This window comes from Delphinus delphis, chromosome 12 (genome assembly GCF_949987515.2).
Source record: "Delphinus delphis chromosome 12, mDelDel1.2, whole genome shotgun sequence".
Classification (NCBI taxonomy): domain Eukaryota; kingdom Metazoa; phylum Chordata; class Mammalia; order Artiodactyla; family Delphinidae; genus Delphinus; species Delphinus delphis.
The window spans coordinates 10,951,829-10,969,287 of NC_082694.2; the positions used below are offsets into that span (position 1 = coordinate 10,951,829).

General features: G+C 51.9%; 1 protein-coding gene across 2 annotated transcripts in view; it reads right to left on the reverse strand.

Moving 5' to 3' along the window:
• Window positions 1–96: 96 nt before the first annotated feature.
• The window catches only part of KCNIP3 (potassium voltage-gated channel interacting protein 3), a 90,197-nt gene continuing 72,834 nt past the window's right edge, over window positions 97–17,459 (reverse strand). For both annotated transcript variants that reach the window (XM_060027340.1, XM_060027341.1), the window contains 7 exons: window positions 10,347–10,471; window positions 9,825–9,894; window positions 9,497–9,567; window positions 4,326–4,433; window positions 3,484–3,588; window positions 2,674–2,736; window positions 97–2,161 (listed from right to left, as the gene is read on the reverse strand). In XM_060027340.1, the coding sequence (XP_059883323.1) occupies window positions 2,114–2,161; window positions 2,674–2,736; window positions 3,484–3,588; window positions 4,326–4,433; window positions 9,497–9,567; window positions 9,825–9,894; window positions 10,347–10,471 (590 nt within the window). In that variant the 3' untranslated portion in view covers window positions 97–2,113. The remainder of the gene's footprint in view (window positions 2,162–2,673; window positions 2,737–3,483; window positions 3,589–4,325; window positions 4,434–9,496; window positions 9,568–9,824; window positions 9,895–10,346; window positions 10,472–17,459) is intronic.

The window sequence follows — 17,459 nt, forward strand, 5'->3', positions numbered from 1 at the left end:
AGTGTGGCACTGGGCAGAGGCCATGCCTCATAGCGGGGATGGGAGGGGCTGGACCAAATTTCAGAGTCGGGATAAAGCCAACAAGAGTCCCTCTCCTTTGTCAAGTTTATTTTATTAAAATATACAGGACTGAATATTGGTGGGCGCTGAGAACAGGCACCACCCGCCTAGGCTGCTTCCAAGGGAGACACTTTCTGCCATGCAGACAAGCGGCCAGTTTGCATCCCAGAGTGGGAGCCAGACCCCTCCTGGTTGGACGTACAGCCAGTCTGGCCCAAGGCCGGGGTGGGCAGGGCATGGTGGTGACCCTCTCCTTTGGCCTTGGCCCCTGAGAAGCAAAGCCACACCAGCTGCGAGGGCTGGGCTGAGGGGGTGGGGATGGGGATGGGGGAGAATATCCCTGAGCCGGGGAAAGCTGATGCCCTCCTGGAGGAGGGGAGAGGGAGCCCCCAGTCAGACTGGAGATGGGTGTCAGTGCAACTCCAAGGGGGAGGACCACCTGTGTGTGGGTACCAAGGGGTCCCTGCGGCCGAGCCAGGCCAACCTCCATGGCCTCCGCCACCCTGCCCTTCCTCTGAGGGCCCTGCTCACCCTAGGGCCAGGCCTGAGCAGAGATGGGGTGGCAGCCGATGGAATGTATGCTTTGGGAATGTTCCTGGGACGGTCCGTACTGCCTGGGACAGGGTTTCTTCCTGGGGCGGCCTGGGCAGGCGGGAGCAGCCTCTCTCTCTCTCTCTCCTGGAAGTTTCTGTTGACCTGCCACCCGGTCTCTGGCCCCTTGGCCCTCATTGCTGGCGCTGGCTTCAGGCTGACGCCGGCCTCCATCCTCAGAGCAGAACCCAGCCAAGCAGAATCCCCGGGGTTTGTGCTTTTGAACGTTGGTGAGCTGGGATGGGCGGGGGGTGGGCTTCAAGCCCGCCACTGCTCTGAGGCACAGAACTGACCCTCCACAGAACCCTGGGGCCACCTGATGGGGGCTGGTGGCACCCAGCCCTCAGCCCAGCAGGAGGACATGGGCTCCCCTCGTGGGCTGCGGCCTGAGCTGCTGGGGGCGTTTGTGCTTTTTGTATGGGGTTTGGGGTGAGTCTGTGTGGAAGCACGGCTACAAGGCTCCAGGACCGTAACCAGGAAGAGGGGGCTCATCCAGGCTGCTGGGCTCAGGGAGATGGGGGCCAACAGGAAAGAGGGAGGGAGAAGTCCCTTCCCAGGCCTGCTCTGCCCGCCCGGGCTTCCTGGGGGCCAGGCTCTGAGCCATGTGACCTCTTCCCAGGACCCACAATGACCTGGGTGCCTGAGGGGTGTGGGCAGGCCCCCTGCTGCATCCCCACTGAGCCAGCCTGGGGGAGGGGAGGTGGAGTTGGCAGACGGTTCCCCTCAGGTTCCCCACCAAGAAACCCCCAGCTAGAAAGCCCCCTTCCTGGGGTGGAGGAGAACAGAGCCCACTGGTCCCTCACCACCGGGGCTCCCACCAGCTCAGTGGACCGGCTGGCGTCCTGGGACCCAGGGAAACATTTGCAAGAAGCAGCTGCCTCTAATTACCACCTCTTTCCTAGTCTGAACTCCCTTGACCCCCAGCTGCCCCTCCGGGGTCCTGGGGTCAGAGCCATCCTGGAAGTGTAGTCAGTGGGCAGGGAGTGGCTTGGGGAACGAGAAGGCCAGAGCAGTCTTCGGAGCCTGGCCCCTGTGTGGTGGGAAAGGAGGGTGGCAGAAAGGAGGGGCGAGTGGGCTCCCACGGGAGCGGCCTTTGCTCTAGAGCCTGGACCCTCCTTGGCAGGGGAGGCAACACACAGCGGCCAGTGGCCTGAAGACATGGCTCTTTCAGCTGCCCACTCGGAGGCCTGGGAGGGGGCTGGTGGGAGCTGTGTGGTTCTCATCACCTGGACCCAGGTCCCAGCCAGACTCAGCCCCTCCCTAACCTTTGTCCCCCCGCACCTGCGAGCCCAGAGGAAGGATGTGCGTGTGCGTGTGTGTGTGTGTGTGTGTGTGTGTGTGCAGCAAACTATTCACTTTGTGCAAATATATTAGAAACAAGTTTCTCCTGGAGGCTGCTCCTGGCATCTTTGGGGCAGAGGTGGTAACAGCCACTCAGGGACACCCCTCGCCCACAAGCGTCCTAGATGACGTTCTCGAACAGCTGCATGGAACTCATGATGTTCTCGTCCTGCATCGAGAGAGGACGAGAGGCCTGGTCAGCTCCGGGCTAGCAGGGCCCAAATCCAATGTCACTGTGAGCAGATTCTCGTCAGGGACCTGGAACCCTCCAGGGACTCTGCCTGTCTCACTGGGCGAAGGGGGAGCTGTCAGGCACAGCCTGTCTCCAACCCCATGGCCTGATGGTCAGGCCGTCTGGGAGCTGTTAACTCACTGATGGACCAAGCCGTCCCACCCCCGGCTGAGCGCCCAGATGGAGGCCGGGGGCACCCGAGGGGCCGCCCGGGGGGTGAGGCCGACGGCCGAGGCCAGCGGAGGCCCGGCGTCCTGGCCCCTGAAGGCGCTCTGCATGGGAGTGTCAGCAGCAATGCGGGGGCTCCAGGCTCCTTCCCCAGTGTGACCCTGTCCTGAGGGCTCCACGTCTCTCCCCTCTGAGGGGAGCCGCTGAGGGACGTGTGCCCGGCTGGGCTGTGGGCTGGCAGGGGCAGGACACCGGGGTCCCCAAGCCCTGACGCCGCCTACCTTCTGACAGGTCTCCAGGAACTCATCAATGGTCACCACCCCATCCTGATTCCGGTCCATTTTCTGCAAGTCAAGCCACGCCCTCAGTGAGTCTGTGTCCCACCAGGCCGGCCCCTGCCCCAGGCCTGAGGACGTGCCAGGGGGCAGGTGGTGGGCTCCTTCCACCCCAACCCGTCCCCTCTGTCCTCTCCCCGGGATCCAGGCCACGTAAAGTGCCCTCTCCAGCCACGTCCACCACGCGGCCGACCTCTCTGGGGTCTCCCCAGTCTGTCCCCCACCCCGGACACTTTCCAGCAGCTCTCCCGGGCTCCTGCTCCCCAGAAAGCAGCCCCGTGCTTGTCGGACCCCCTCACCTTGCTGACAGGCAGCCAGGGCAGGTGGAGCAGCTGAAGTCAGGATGGAGGCATGTCTAAAGGACCCCCAGCAAGTGGGAGGCGGAGCCCTAGCTCCGTCAGTCCCCACGGATACAAAGCAGTCACCCCAACCCTCTCCTCCTGCAGAGAGGTCCCTGGCGGAGCGGGGGGCAGCTCTTGGAAGGCACAAGAACACTGCTGGGGGGTGTCGGCGACCTTGGAATATGTGAGCCCCTGCCTGCTCTGAGACGCAGTTTGGCAGATCAGTGAGCGGGGATGGCTTTAATCGTTCCTTGGGATCCGGACAACCAGCCCGATGGGGGATGCAAGTTGAACCTCCTCGTGGGGGCGGGGAGGCCCACAGAGGGGAGTGGCAGGCCCAGGACTGCCCTAAGAGCGGAAGCCCCTTCCTCTTCCAGCCGCCCTTCCCCGTGCAGCCCGGGGCTGGAGCGCTCACCTGGAAGAACCTCTCCACGTGCTCCAGGGGCGCGTCCTCCCGCAGGATGGGGTAGGTGTGGCGGCCCATCATGTCATAGATGGACTTCATGATGGCCAGCATCTCCTGCAGGGGGGCCGGAGGGGCTGGCCTGAGCCTGGCTGTAAGGAGGTGGGGTGAGGGTTCGAGGGTCTGAGGGGAGGGGCTGCATCCAAGTGTGGGGGGCACCTCAGGGGCGGTGGTGAGTGAGTGGCCAGGGCTGTGGGAGCTGGAGAGAGGCGAGCTCACCCTCACCCAGTCCACTCAGCGCAAGCTTCTATCTCTCCAAGAGCAGTTGGAGCTAGATTTTTAATGCAATCTCCAGAATTTGAAACGGTAGCAACTATTTCAGAGACAGAAAAATGTTTGGGCCAGACGAAGCCAGACTGTGGGCCTGTGTGGTCAGGCACCCCCCTGCCCCCGTCTGCACCCTGCCTTAAGGGACCACACTGCTCTCCCTCAATTGGTGGGAGCCAAGGCCAGCTCCCACCCCTGCTCCCAGCTTCTCCACTTGTGTCTCCCTCGGGACCTCTCCATAAGAAAGGATGATCCAGGACACCTGTTGAACGGGATCGAGACACGTGGTGAGAGGCACCAAAGCTCCACGTCCCCTGCACCCAGGTATCCAGGCCTGAGAGCCCGGGAGAGGAGGAGAGGTCCTGGCTGCTGTCCCCTCCAAGGCCAGGCTGTGAGCTGTGTCTCTGGCCAGGGAGCGGGGACAGGAAGCCAGGGCAGCAGGAGAGAGGAGGAGAGAGGCTGGGGATATAGAGCAGTGGGGTGGGGGGCAGACAGGTCACTCCCAGCCTCCCCAGCCACCCCCGTACCTCTTTGGTGATGTAGCCATCCTTGTTAATGTCATAAAGGTTAAAGGCCCACTTGAGTTTCTCGTGGACTGTTCCTCGCAGGAGGATGGAGAGACCAACCACAAAGTCCTGTGGAGGAAGGGGAGGGGGAGGAGTGACGGTCCAGCGCTCAGATTCTATTTCCAGTTCGCGGTGTGGCTTCCACTGAAATTCACACCTGTATAGGTGAGGCACCTCCATCACAGAGCGGGCAGATGGTGTCCATCAGGTCAATACAGTGTGTGTGTGAGTGTGTGTGTGTGCGTGTGCCTGTGAGTGTGCATGTGAGTGTGCATGTGTGTGGCGGGGATGGCACAGTGGCTGGAACTGATCATCTCAAATAAAGACACTCAAACGTATGGTGTCTTAGACCCATTTAATGCATTGCCACTGACAGAGAAGGCCTCGGGGTGCTCCTTTAATGAAGGGGGTGCTCTATTTTCACTTTACCAAGTGTCTGCATGTCAAGCTGCTTAAAAACTTACAGCTTAAAAACTAAACTAACAGTGCTCAGTTCTGGGGTCATGCTATACCTGTGTGCAGTCACAGGTGTGACAGACAGTTTATTACTAATGTGAATGAACGTTCGAATGGCTTCCGTGTGAAAACTTCAACTGTTTTTTTATAACAGTTGGTAGGAAGCAAGTCTTTCCTGCCCCTTCCAGAAGGTTTGCAGGTTAAGCCCTCCCTGCCCCGTGGGGTCCTTTCAGGCTGCTCCGAAAGAAGGGGAGCAGAGAAGGGCTGTCTATGGGGGGGAATGGAGGACAAGCAGGGAGGGACAGGGCTTTGCACCACGGGGCTTGGTCCCACTCAAATTTTATTTTATTTTTTAATTTTTTATTTATTTATTTTTAATTTTTAAATTTTTTTATTATTATTATTTTTTGCAGTACGCGGGCCTCTCACTGTTGTGGCCTCTCCCGTTGCGGAGCACAGGCTCCGGACTTGCAGGCTCAGTGGCCATGGCTCACGGGCCCAGCCGCTCCGCGGCAATGTGGGATCCTCCCGGACCGGGGCACGAACCTGTGTCCCCTGCATCGGCAGGCGGACTCTCAACCACTGCGCCACCAGGGAAGCCCTCAAATTTTATTTTTTATCTTTTTGGTCACGCCATGTGGCTTGCGGGATCTTAGTTCCCTGACCAGGGATCGAACCCAGGCCCCAGCAGTGAAAGCGCTGAGCCCTAACTCCTGGACCGCCAGGGAATTTCCCCCACTCAAATTTTAGATTTTCTGGATTAGAGGAAGCCTGTATCATGAGAAAGGAAGACTAAGGGAAACAGAGAAAAGCAGTCTGGATGAAACAAAAAATTATTCCAGGAGAAAAAAATACTTAACATAAACTATTAGATTCAGAGATTAGATATCTGGCATCCCTACAATAAGAATAGGATGCTATAAAAAAGGAATACTTGGGAACAAAAAAGAGCTCTTGGGAATTAAAAATGAGAAAGCAAAATGACAGACTCAGAAGAAGGGCTGGAAAAGCACGTGGAATCTTCCATAAAGCAGCGTGAAAAGGCAGAGCTGGAAAATAGGATAGAAAGGCGGATAATGAGAGGTCCACTCCAGAGGGACCGAAACTTGACCAGCTGGAGTTCCAGGAAGAGCCGGAGGAAACGGAGGGAAGCGTGTCCAAGAGGCAATGAAGGGGAAGACTGAGTGTTCAGGTCCTGCCGAGGACCTAACGATGCGGGGAAACAGCCCACGGTGTGACCTGCAGGCACGTATCACGAGACACTTCAGAAAACGGGTGCAAGGACAGGATCCTACAAGCTTCCAGAGAGGAAAACAAAACCAAACAGAAACAACAACAACAATAACAAGATCAGGTCCTGTACGCAGGGTCGGGAATCAGCAGGACGGCTTCCGCCGTGGCTCTGGTCCCACACAACAGATCAGGCAAGAGTGAGAACGGAACGAAGTCACTTCCGGGCGTTCAAAGGCTCAGAAATTACCTCCCACGTACTCTTCTGTAGGAAACTCCTGCAAGACATGCTTCTGAAAAGAGAGAGTAAAGCAAGGGAGAAGAAGATGAAGGATTCCAGAACCAGGAGACCCAACCCAGGAGAGAGGGGAAGAGAGAGGGCACCCAGCACCAGGACGATGGAGCTGGTCGAAGGCTAGGGAGATGCCCGTTCAGATGACTGGAGGACGGCGTTGAATCACTGACGAGGTCACGGACACCAGGCAGATGACAAATCGGGACCACAGTGAACTGAAGGCAAAATAAAAATGTGTGCAGGGAAGGGGGACGTAATCACAGTTCACTGCAAGGCTCATCTGGGGAACAAATTCACATCACGAGTAAACCGAGAGCGCTTATCCAATCTGAACTCCATCGTCCTGGAAAGCCAGGGGACGGCAAAGGCGTGTGTGCAGAAGACCCAACTCCCCACCCGTGCAGGGAGTCAACGGGCAGCATCTAAAGCTGGGCAGTCGGGACGGAGCAATAACACGATGCTATTAGGCGACAAGAAGACAGAGTGACAATCGGCTAAAAGAAGGGAGGTAGTTGCTTCTTCGGGTATATCTGGGGGGTGGTACCTGCTGTTGTTCCAAAGCACATCCTGTAAGTCTACTGGAGCCTGAAAGTCCTGTGTGTGTATAAGTGAAGAAAATAAAGATGTACGAAGGGAGAAACAGTGTGATATTTCTCATGTGCCTGAGTTTGAGGAATGCCAACCACTGAAGCTGAGCTCGCGTGTGATTTACAGAAGTAGTGAAGAGGCAGCGCATTCCTGAAGCCACATCACGCCTCTTTCCTGGGGTCTGACGGGCTTTCCCAGTGGGAAGCAAAGGCTCGGACTCCTAAGCTGGGCACCAGGGAACGAGTGGGTCCCGCACAGTACCCACTCTTCCCGTGTGGGCATGGGGGAACCTCGGCACCACTGTCCTCCCATCCAGTCTCCTCAGATGCCGTGTAGCCACACTCAGCCACACTCAGGACCGTCCCTACTCGGTGTCCCTTAGCGGGTGTGTAGGATGATAGGGACGGTGCTAGGAGAGAGGTGGGTCAGAATGTCCCCTGCGAGACCACTGGCCCGTCCCCAGTCACACACAGAGGACCCCAAGTCTAGCCAGCCCACGTCCAGGTGCTGGTTCTACATTTCCAGCCGCACACAGCACAGCTTCACGTGGGACTGCCGCTCGTCCGAGCTCCTTGGTCTCAATGCCGAGGTGTATGAAGCCCATCGTATCCACAGCCCCTGCTCTGTGCTGTCCCTGAGCGGCTCCTCAGTGACACGGGCTGGGACAGCCCAGAGCGCAGAGCAGGAGCTCAGTGTGGGGCGGGGGTGATTAGATCACGGGGCTGCAGGCCTTCCCGAGGGTACTGACCACAGCCATCATCTGGCCAGTGGCACAGGGAGCGAGTTACTGCAGGGGCAGGTAATGGACAGGGCAGCCACCAGGCCTGAGGTTTGCTTGTTCTGCCGTCTACTTACTCTTTCAGGTGAGGGCAGGGAAGTTACAATATTTCACCATATCAATAAACTCGAATTAACATGTATGTGTATTATCCCAAGAATATACACAAAGGATGGGATCATTGTAAATATTGATAAGCTGACCTGACTTTCTGTTTTAAGAGCACGTTGAGAGGTTTGGTCTGAGGGAGCGAGGAGGGCTGAGTGTCTCCCCCCAACCCCTCTGGATCCTTCCTGACCACAGGGATTCCCCACCCACGGTGCACCCAGGATCAGGCCCTGCCCGTTGGAAGGCCCCTGGGAGATACACGGCCCCCTCCCTTCCTGAAAAAGGCCTCCTAGAGCAGAGCATTGATGTCAAGATGCCGAAGGTGAACAAACAAGAAGGTCCCTAAGGTAAGCAAGCCTCCCCATAAGAAATCGGAGGAATTAATTTCAAGAGGGAGAAGCATGACCTTCTGAGAAGGTGCCCAGCAGAAGGGGGTCAGCGCCAGCGCCCCCCGCTCAGCCACTGACAGCACCTCCCCAACAAAGACCCACCATCGACCCCCTTAAAGGGACCACGGTGAGAGAGGCGACCACGGGAGGGGGATGGAGACCTTCCTGACACCCGCCGCTATGCGGGGGCCCTGCTAAGCTGTCTGGTCATCTGATTCCTGAACGAGAAACCATCACCGAAGTCCCTGTTGGGTCCGTCACACAACTGCTTCTCACACTTCATTCCCAGGAGCCTCGGGCACCTCTTAAAGGACACACAGGGGTGGGACCAGGGAAGGAAAATGGATTTTCCCTGTTTACTCCTTTGTACTGATTGAATTTTTACCACGTGCAGGCAGAACTGAAAACAAAAAGGCTGAAAACACTATAAGCTCACAAATCCACTAAGGGTGTGGCCCGGGGAAGGTGAGACCCCTGTGGTCACAGAGCTGGCGGTGGCCTTGGGCTGCCCCACCCCGGCCGAGGGTCAGCGAGCGGGCCTGCTGGAGCGATAAGGGAAGCCGAGAAGCATCTTGAGTTATTATTACCCCAGCTGGCACAGGGGCTTTCTCTCTCACTTTCCCGTCAGCCGCCCTTGGCCTTGGAAGCCGAGCTGGGGGGTTATCGATCAAGCCTGGCTCTCAGCAAGGTTTTCCTCTCCGAAGAGGTTTCAGCTTTTCTCCTGCAGCTATTTTTAGGGGCCTGGGCTCCACAGCGGGGGCCTCAGTGGAGCCCACGTGCTGCCCACACAGAACCCAGGTGGGGCCCTCCTGGGGGCAGGCGGCTGGGGCGGGGGTAGGACAGGCAGGCTCGCTCACGGTGCTGCTGGGACGACCCCCGAGACTGCTCGGGCCGGGATGCTCTGCCTGTTTTCGGGCAAGGGGCTAAGTTCCAGGGCGGGGTGCCCGGATCCCCTTAGCACAGACCTCTAGTTAAACCTTGCCCCCTTTTCAAATGCAAATTCACGTTGGGTCACTACCGCCTCAGTGCCCCTTAACAGCTCCCTTGGCTTGGCGGGGCTGGAATGGAAGGAAAGGCTGAGAATAGGGTAGCCAGACAGCAAAATCAAATTTCACTGACTTCACAGTCAGGCCCAGGGCCAGCCAAGCAGAGTCCACTCGTTCCCTGGGTGACGCACTGGACCGTTTACACCAGGGTCATGTCTGAGCCTCTGGCGGCCCCGAGGGGGTGGCACCATGGCCGGGAGATGCAGGACCAGGGGACGTGGGAGGGGTCGACAGGGACCTACCTCAAAGCGGATGGCCCCGTTCCCGTCTGCATCGAAGGCGTTGAAGAGGAAGTGCGCATAGGTGGTGGAATCTGGGGAGACCAAGGGCAAGGCTGGGAGTGTCGGGGCCGCCTGAGCCCCTACCCCCAGCACCCTCGGTATATCGCTGCTGAGTCCTGGGCTGGAGACCCCCCCGCCTGCCGGATAGAGGCAGCACCGGGCAAGGGATGCTGGGGAGGGTGTGTGTGGGTGAGGGTCCCCTCCGCATAAAAGGGATGCCCACCCTCTGCAGGGCTGCCACAGGGAAGCGGGAACTTTGGAGGAACTGGGGGCCTGGCCTCAGACTCACCTCCTTGAGGGAAGAACTGGGAGTAAATCAGTTTGAACGTGTCTTCATCCACCAGGCCCGTGGGGCACTCCTGCAGCAGGAAGGCACCCCTCTCAGTAATCCCAGCCACCCCCCTCCCACACCCTGACTCCCCAGGGCCTGGGCTCTCTCCTCCCTCTGGGGGACACCTGCTGCCTGAGGCACCGCTGGGCTCCACCAGCCCCGTGCTGGGGAAAGCCTGGGGGGTGGGGTGGGCACGGCGGGAGGGGGTGGTGAGTCCCCTCATGCCAGGTTGGTCCCTCTGCAGGTTCCTCCCCTGCACCAGCATCGAGACACACAGAAGGGGGTGTGGTGCCTCAGAACACTGACTCTAGGACCTGGCCCACCCCCCAGACAGCTCTCCCACAAAACACAGGCCCCATAAAGGCCCTGGGACATTCACTGTGCCATGGGAAGTGTCAGAAGGTCTGCCTGCACCCTGCAGCCAGGGACAGGAAAGCCGGGGGGATCGGGGCCTCTCCTGGGGGGACGGGGGGCACTCACATTCTTGAAGCCCCTGTAGAGGGACTGCAGCTCCTTCTTGGTGAACTTGGTCTGTGCCTGCAGCTGGTCCAGCCCCTCCGGCTGGTGGCGCACCGTGGACAGCTCCAGCTCACTGTCGCTGCTGTCTGGAGGGGGATACAGACCCAGGAGGGTGGAACATGCGGCCCCGCCCCATCTTGCTCCAGTGTAAGGGGCAGAAGTAAGGGGTGGAGGGACTCTCCTCGAGCGACTACCATGTACAGTCACCCAGGCTGTGCACTGCACAAATGTACAGGCTACAGAGGAACAGCACACTTAGGAGTTGTGCCTCCTGGTCTCTCTGCTGCCCTGCTCCTCACATGGAGTGGGCCCTGCCCGCTGGCCTCACCTGGAGCGTGGGATGGGGATGAGAGTTGGGAGCAGGCCTTGTCCTGGAGAGACACTGAACAAGGGGAGGTGGGAGGGAAAAAAACAGCAGACAAGCACAGGGGACCTTGACCTTCAAGATCCAATTCCTGGACCACCTCCTCCATGCGCCTCTCCCCGCCCCGATTTCCCCCAGGAATTGGGAGGGCACTCCTCTTGGCTCATCCAGCCTAACATGCTGCTACCCAGCCGCACGGGGTCTGGGGCTTTTATTCACATTTGAGTAGGAGGTCAAGGGTCCGTAGGGCAGGGACCAGATCTTTTTTTTTAATAACAACGCCATCAAAATATTAACTAACCATGGCTACCTTTTGCAAGGGAGGTAGATTTCAGGTGATCTTTCATTTTTTACTTATGGGGTTTTGTTTTTTTTTTTACATTTTCCTAATTTATTTTAGTACGGCACATATCGAGTTTATAATATAAAACAAAGCTATAAACAAAACGGCACTGAATACCTACCCCTTGCTGAGTAGCAGGCTCCCGTATTACAGAACTTCCCACTGAAATGGGCAGCGCCATCCCCACTGCTCTGTCACCATCCCGTCTCCCCTCTTCCCCAAGGAACTGTGAGCCCATGGTTACCCGCACAGCTGTTTGCTTGCTCCCACTGCAGGGTGAGCCCTGCAACGCGGCCTCAGCAGTCAAGGCTCTGTGATGGTAGGAGCTTGGCGAAATTTTCTTCTGTGAAGTAGGAAGCAACTTGAGGGTAAGGATGGGGCGGGGGGAGGAGGTACTGGAAATTTAGAGAGAAGGAAGGAAGGAAATAGCTCTCTTGCAGAATGGGTGCATGGATGGACCAAGGCAACAGAGCCTGATTGCCGGGTAATTTGCAGAGAGCTCTTGAGAGGCAGTGCTCCTGGTGGAGGCCCAGGCACGGAGCTGGCCCAGCACAGGGCTCAGCCGGATCAGGCTAGGTGTGTGAGGCTCTGCAGGCCCAGGGTGGGTCATCAGGGAGGCTGCCTTACCGGGCTCACCCTGCAGCGTGCCAGACTTTGACCACAGTGGTATTAAATTAGAATCTAAAACAATAAGATCTATTTAAAATCCCAAATATTTAGAAATTAAAAAACACACTTTTTTTTTGGCTGCACTGCTGTGGCTTGCGGGATCTTTTTTTTTTTTTTTTTTTTTTTTGCGGTACACGGGCCTCTCACTGTTGGGGCCTCTCCCGTTGCGGAGCACAGGCTCCAGACGCGCAGGCTCAGCGGCCGTGGCTCACGGGCCCAGCCGCTCCGCGGCATGTGGGATCTTCCCGGACCAGGGCACGAACCCGTGTCCCCTGCATCGGCAGGCAGACTCTCAGCCACTGCGCCACCAGGGAAGCCCATGGCTTGCGGGATCTTAATTCCACGACTGGGGATTGAACCCAGGCCCCAGGCAGTGAGAGCGAGAGCACAGAGTCCTAACCACTGGACTTCCAGGGAATTCCCTAAACAACACACTTCTAATTAACCCATAGGTTAGAGAAGAAAAATCACAAAGAGAATTTTGAAATATTTTGAATTAAATGATAATGAAAACAACATACCATAATTTTCTGGATGCAGGTAAATCTGTGTTTAGAAGGAAATTTTTAGCTTTACATTCCTTTATTAGAAAAGAAGATAGGTGTAAAGCCAGCGATATAAGCTTCTAGAATCTAAAAATAAGAGCAAATTAAACTCAAAGTTATAAGAAAGGACATAATAAAAATAAGAGTAGAGGGCTTCCCTGGTGGCGCAGTGGTTGAGAGTCTGCCTGCCGATGCAGGGGACACGGGTTCGTGCCCCGGTCCGGGAAGATCCCACATGCCGCGGAGCGGCTGGGCCCGTGAGCCACGGCCGCTGAGCCTGCACATCCGGAGCCTGTGCTCCGCAATGGGAGAAAAAAAAATCATAAGAGTAGAAATTAATGAAAAAGAAAACAGGCAAACATAGAGAAAAAGCAATAAAGTCATTTAGAAACTCAATAAGCAAGTCATAGACTGGAAAATATATCTGCAGTACGCATATCTGGCAAAGACTCACTTCCAGAATATAGAAAGTACTCCTGCCAATCAACAGAAATAAGACTTAATAACCCAATTTTTAAAATAGGCAAAAGACTAGACCACTTCACAAAAGAAGAGATACAACTGGTCAATAAGCACAGGAAAAGATGCTTGACAGCATTCACTGTCAAAGAAATGCAGATATTCCAATGCAAAATACCCAAGGATCTATCATTTCAAAAACACTGACACCACCAAATGTTGGTGAAGATGTGGAGCAACTGGAACTCTCATGTAATATATTGTCGGGGAAAGTGTAAAATGGTGGAACCATCTTGGAGAACTGCTTGGCAGATTCTTATAAAGTCAAACATACCTCAACCTTATAACCTATTTACCTAGGACAGATGAAGACATACGTCCACAAACAGACCTGTACGAGAATATTTATAGTAGCTTTATTAATAACAGTCCCAAACTGGAAACGACTCAATCAACAGAAGAATGGAACTGTGGCACATTCACATAACAGAATAGTATACTCCATTTAAAAAAGGATGAACTACTGATATATACAACAACGTGGATGCATCTCAAAAATTATGCTCAGAAAAAAGCAGAGATAAAAGAGTTCATACTTTATGATTCCATTTATATGGAATTATAGGACAAGTAACAGTAACGCATGGCATTAGAAAGCAGTACAGCAGGTGGTGGTTAAAAGGGTATATACAGTTGTCAAAATTTACTGAACTGAACATTTAATATCTGTGCATTGTACTGTATGTAAGTGATACCTCAATTAAAAAAACATACTGCTTAGACTTTTGCCTTTGGTCATGATGGGGTAGTGAGTGTTAGACTTGCCTTCCCACCACAATCAACTTGAAAACTGGAAGAAATATGTGAGGCAAGTATTAGCTGGCTTTGGACTACAGCACAGGACTACAATCTTTGGGAGGAGGAAACATATGAAGTGAGCTCCACATTCACCCTGGATATGGGCTGGGGATGCTTTCTGTGACATGGGGAAATGCTGATGAGGCAGAGATCAGAGTTTGGGGCTGCTGAGACAGATGGACTTGCAGAGCAGCATCCTGGAGAGGAGGGAACTGCACAGAGATGGGGCCCCAGAAGTCTGTGTGGCATTTCCCTTGGGGCTTTGGCCAAGAGCTGGGCTACACATGTTCTGAATGAGACTCCGTAAGGCCCAGCTGTGAGCAGCTGTTGGGGGGTAGTAGGACAGAGACCTGAAAAGACATACCAGAGTTCATGCAATGATGAAAAAAGTTGGGAGTTCTGGTTCATCTAGAATGGAGACACTTCCCTATGAACTTCAGGCATTCAGCTGAAACCCCAGAAAGGCCATGCCCTGGGAGAAAGCACCATGCTCTAGAACTAAGAACAAAGTTAAGACGAACCTATTCTAACAAAGTCTAAAATAAAGTCTGTGCTGATGAAGGGATCTGCCAGGAATTTAAGTGCCTGTCAAACTAAAATTCAATGGCTTTATGTGAAGATAATATAGTCCAGATTCCCTACAATATACCACTCATAGTAGCCATCATATAATAAAAACTGAAAAGACATGAGAAGCAGGAAAATGTAACCCAATGATCAAGAGATAAAGCAACCATCAGAATTAACAGGTTTTTAAATTATTAGAATTATTATTTAAGTTTAAAACAATTACTACCAATACGTTGAAAGTATTAAGGGAAAGAAAAGTGAACAGATGGGAATCTTAGCAGAGAAGTAAAAACTATTAAAAAAAAACAACAAAAAAAGAACCAAATGGAACTTCTAAACCTGAAAAAAACCTCAACATCTAAAAAAAAAATTCACTTGATGAACTTAAGTTTAGACACTACAGAAAAATAGGTCAGTGACCATAAAGACAGGTCAATAGGAATTATCCAAATTGAAAACAAAGAGAAAAAAATACTAATAAAACCATGCATAGAGTCTTAATGACAATATCAAGCAGCCTAATATGTATGTAATTAAAATACCAGAAATAGAGGAAAGAGAAAGTGGGACATAAAAAATATTTGAATAAATAATGGCCAAAATTTCCCCAAATTTGTTGAAAAGTATCAATACACAGATTTGAAAAATTCAGTGAACCCAAAAAGGATAAATAAAGAGAAAACCACACATAGGAACATCATGATCAAACTGATGGAAGCCAAAGATAAAGAGGAAATCTTAAAAGTAGCCACTGGAGAAGGGGAGGCCCTACAGGAGAACAGCAATAAGAAAGACAGCTAACTTCTCATGTGAAGTGATGGAGATCAAAAAGACAATGGAACAACACTTTAATTCTTTAAAGAAAAAAATCTATTAACCTACAATTCTATGCTCAGTGATCTTTCAAAAAAGAAGGGTGAAATAAAGGCATTTTCAGATAAGTGAAGGCTAGAGAATTTGTTGCCAGCAGAATCGAACTACAAGAAATGCTAAAGGAAGAACTTCAGGATGAAGGGAAATGACATCAAATGGAAATCAAGTTCTGCAGGAAAATAACTGGCAGCTAACAGAAATATTTTGAACTGGATGCATATGAAAAGATATATCAGAATTTGTGGGGTGCAGCTAAAACAGTACTTAGAGGTAAATGTAAAGCCATAAATGCCTATTTTAGAAGAGAGAAAAGATTTTCAATAAATAATATAAGCTTCCACCTAAAGAAACTAGAAATAGAAGAGTAAAATAAACCCAAAGCAAGCAGAAGAAAGGAAACAGGAAAAGCAAAAATCAATGAAATTGGACTTCCCCAGTGGCGCAGTGGTTAAGAATCTGCCTGCCAATGCAGGGGACACAGGTTCGAGCCCTGGTCCGGGAAGATCCCACATGCCGTGAAGCAACTAAGCCCGTGCACCACAACTACTGAGCCTGCGCTCTATAGCCCGTGAGCCGCAACTATTGAGCCCACATGCCACAACTACTGAAGCCCGTGTGCCACAACTACTGAAGCCCACACGCTGCAACTACTGAAGCCCGCGCACCTACAGCCTGTGCTCCACAACAAGAGAAGCCACCACAATGAGAAGCCCACACACTGCAACAAAGGGTAGACCCTGCTCGCCGCGACTAGAGAAAGCCCACGCGCAGCAACAAAGACCCAACGCGGCCAAAAATAAATAAATATTTCTAAAAAATCAATGAAACTGAAAACAAAAACCCAGCAGAGAACGTCAATGAAACCAAAAGATGGTTCTTTCAAAACATCAATAAAATTGATAAAACTCTAGCAAAAATGAAAAAGAGAGAGAAGACACAAATAATTGCTATGAGGAATGAAACAGGGAAGTAAGTATACACTCTCCAGACATTAAAAGGTTAAAAAGGAAATATGAACAAGTCTCTGCTCACAGAGACTTCAATAACCTTGATAAAGTGAACTAATTCCTAAAAAATCACGAACTACCCAAATTCACCCAAGATAAAAAAGATAACCTGAATAGTCCCAACTGATATCTCTCATTAACATAAATGCAAAAATCTCAGCAAATTGAATCTATTGATGTATAAAACAAATAATACACCACACCAAATGGATTTTCCAGGAATGTAAGGTTGATTCAATATTTGAAAATAAATCAACATAATCTATTCTACTAATAGTCTAAAGAAGAAAAAATATGTGATCATATCAATTGATGTAGAAAAAGCATTTGACAAAATTCAATGTCCATTCATGATAAAAAAAACCTCGCAGAAAATTAGGAATCTAAGGGAACTTCCTCAACTTGATACAAGGCATCTACAAAAAATCTATAGGTAACATCATAATGGCAAAAGACTGAATGTCTTCCCCCTAAGATTGAGAACAAGGCAAGAATATCTGCTCTCTCTTCTCCTATTAAACATCATAATGAAAGTCCTAGCCAGTGCAAAAAGGGGGAAAAAAATAAGAAAATGCATACCAGTTAGATTAGAAAGAAAAAAACCCAAATTAACCCTATTTGCAGATGACATGATTATCCATGTAGATAATTCCAAAGAATATACAAAAAATCTTCTATGGGCTTCCCTGGTGGCGCAGTGGTTGAGAGTCTGCCTGCCGATGCAGGGGACACGGGTTCGTGCCCTGGTCCCGGAAGATCCCACATGCCGCGGAGCGGCTGGGCCCGTGAGCCACGGCCGCTGAGCCTGTGCGTCCGGAGCCTGTGCTCCGCAGCGGGAGAGGCCACAACCGTGAGAGGCCCGCGTACCTCCAAAAAAAAAAAAAAAAAATCTTCTAATAAGTGAGCGTAGCAAGGTCACAGGATACCAAGTCAACACACAAAAATCAATCACATTTCTACAGATCAGCAATGTACAACTGGAGACCAAAAATTTAAAAACAATACTAATTACAATCACTCACCCCATAAATGAAATAGGGAAAATAGGTTAAAAATATAAAATAAATATAAATAATGATAATATAAAATAAAAATATAAAAATAAATAGGTAAAAAATCTAACAAAACATGCATATAATCTGTTTACTGAAAACTACAAAATGCCACTGAAAGAAGTCACAGAAATCACATAGGTGATGAGACACACTGTGTTCATGGATTGGAAGATGCAACATCATAAAGATGTCAATTATCTTCAAAATGATTTCCAGATTTAACATAATTCCAATAAAATCCCAGGATAATTTTTTCATAGATACAGACACACTGATTATAAAACTTAATGGTTTTATAAATGGTTTTAAAGATATTTAAAACCACAATGAG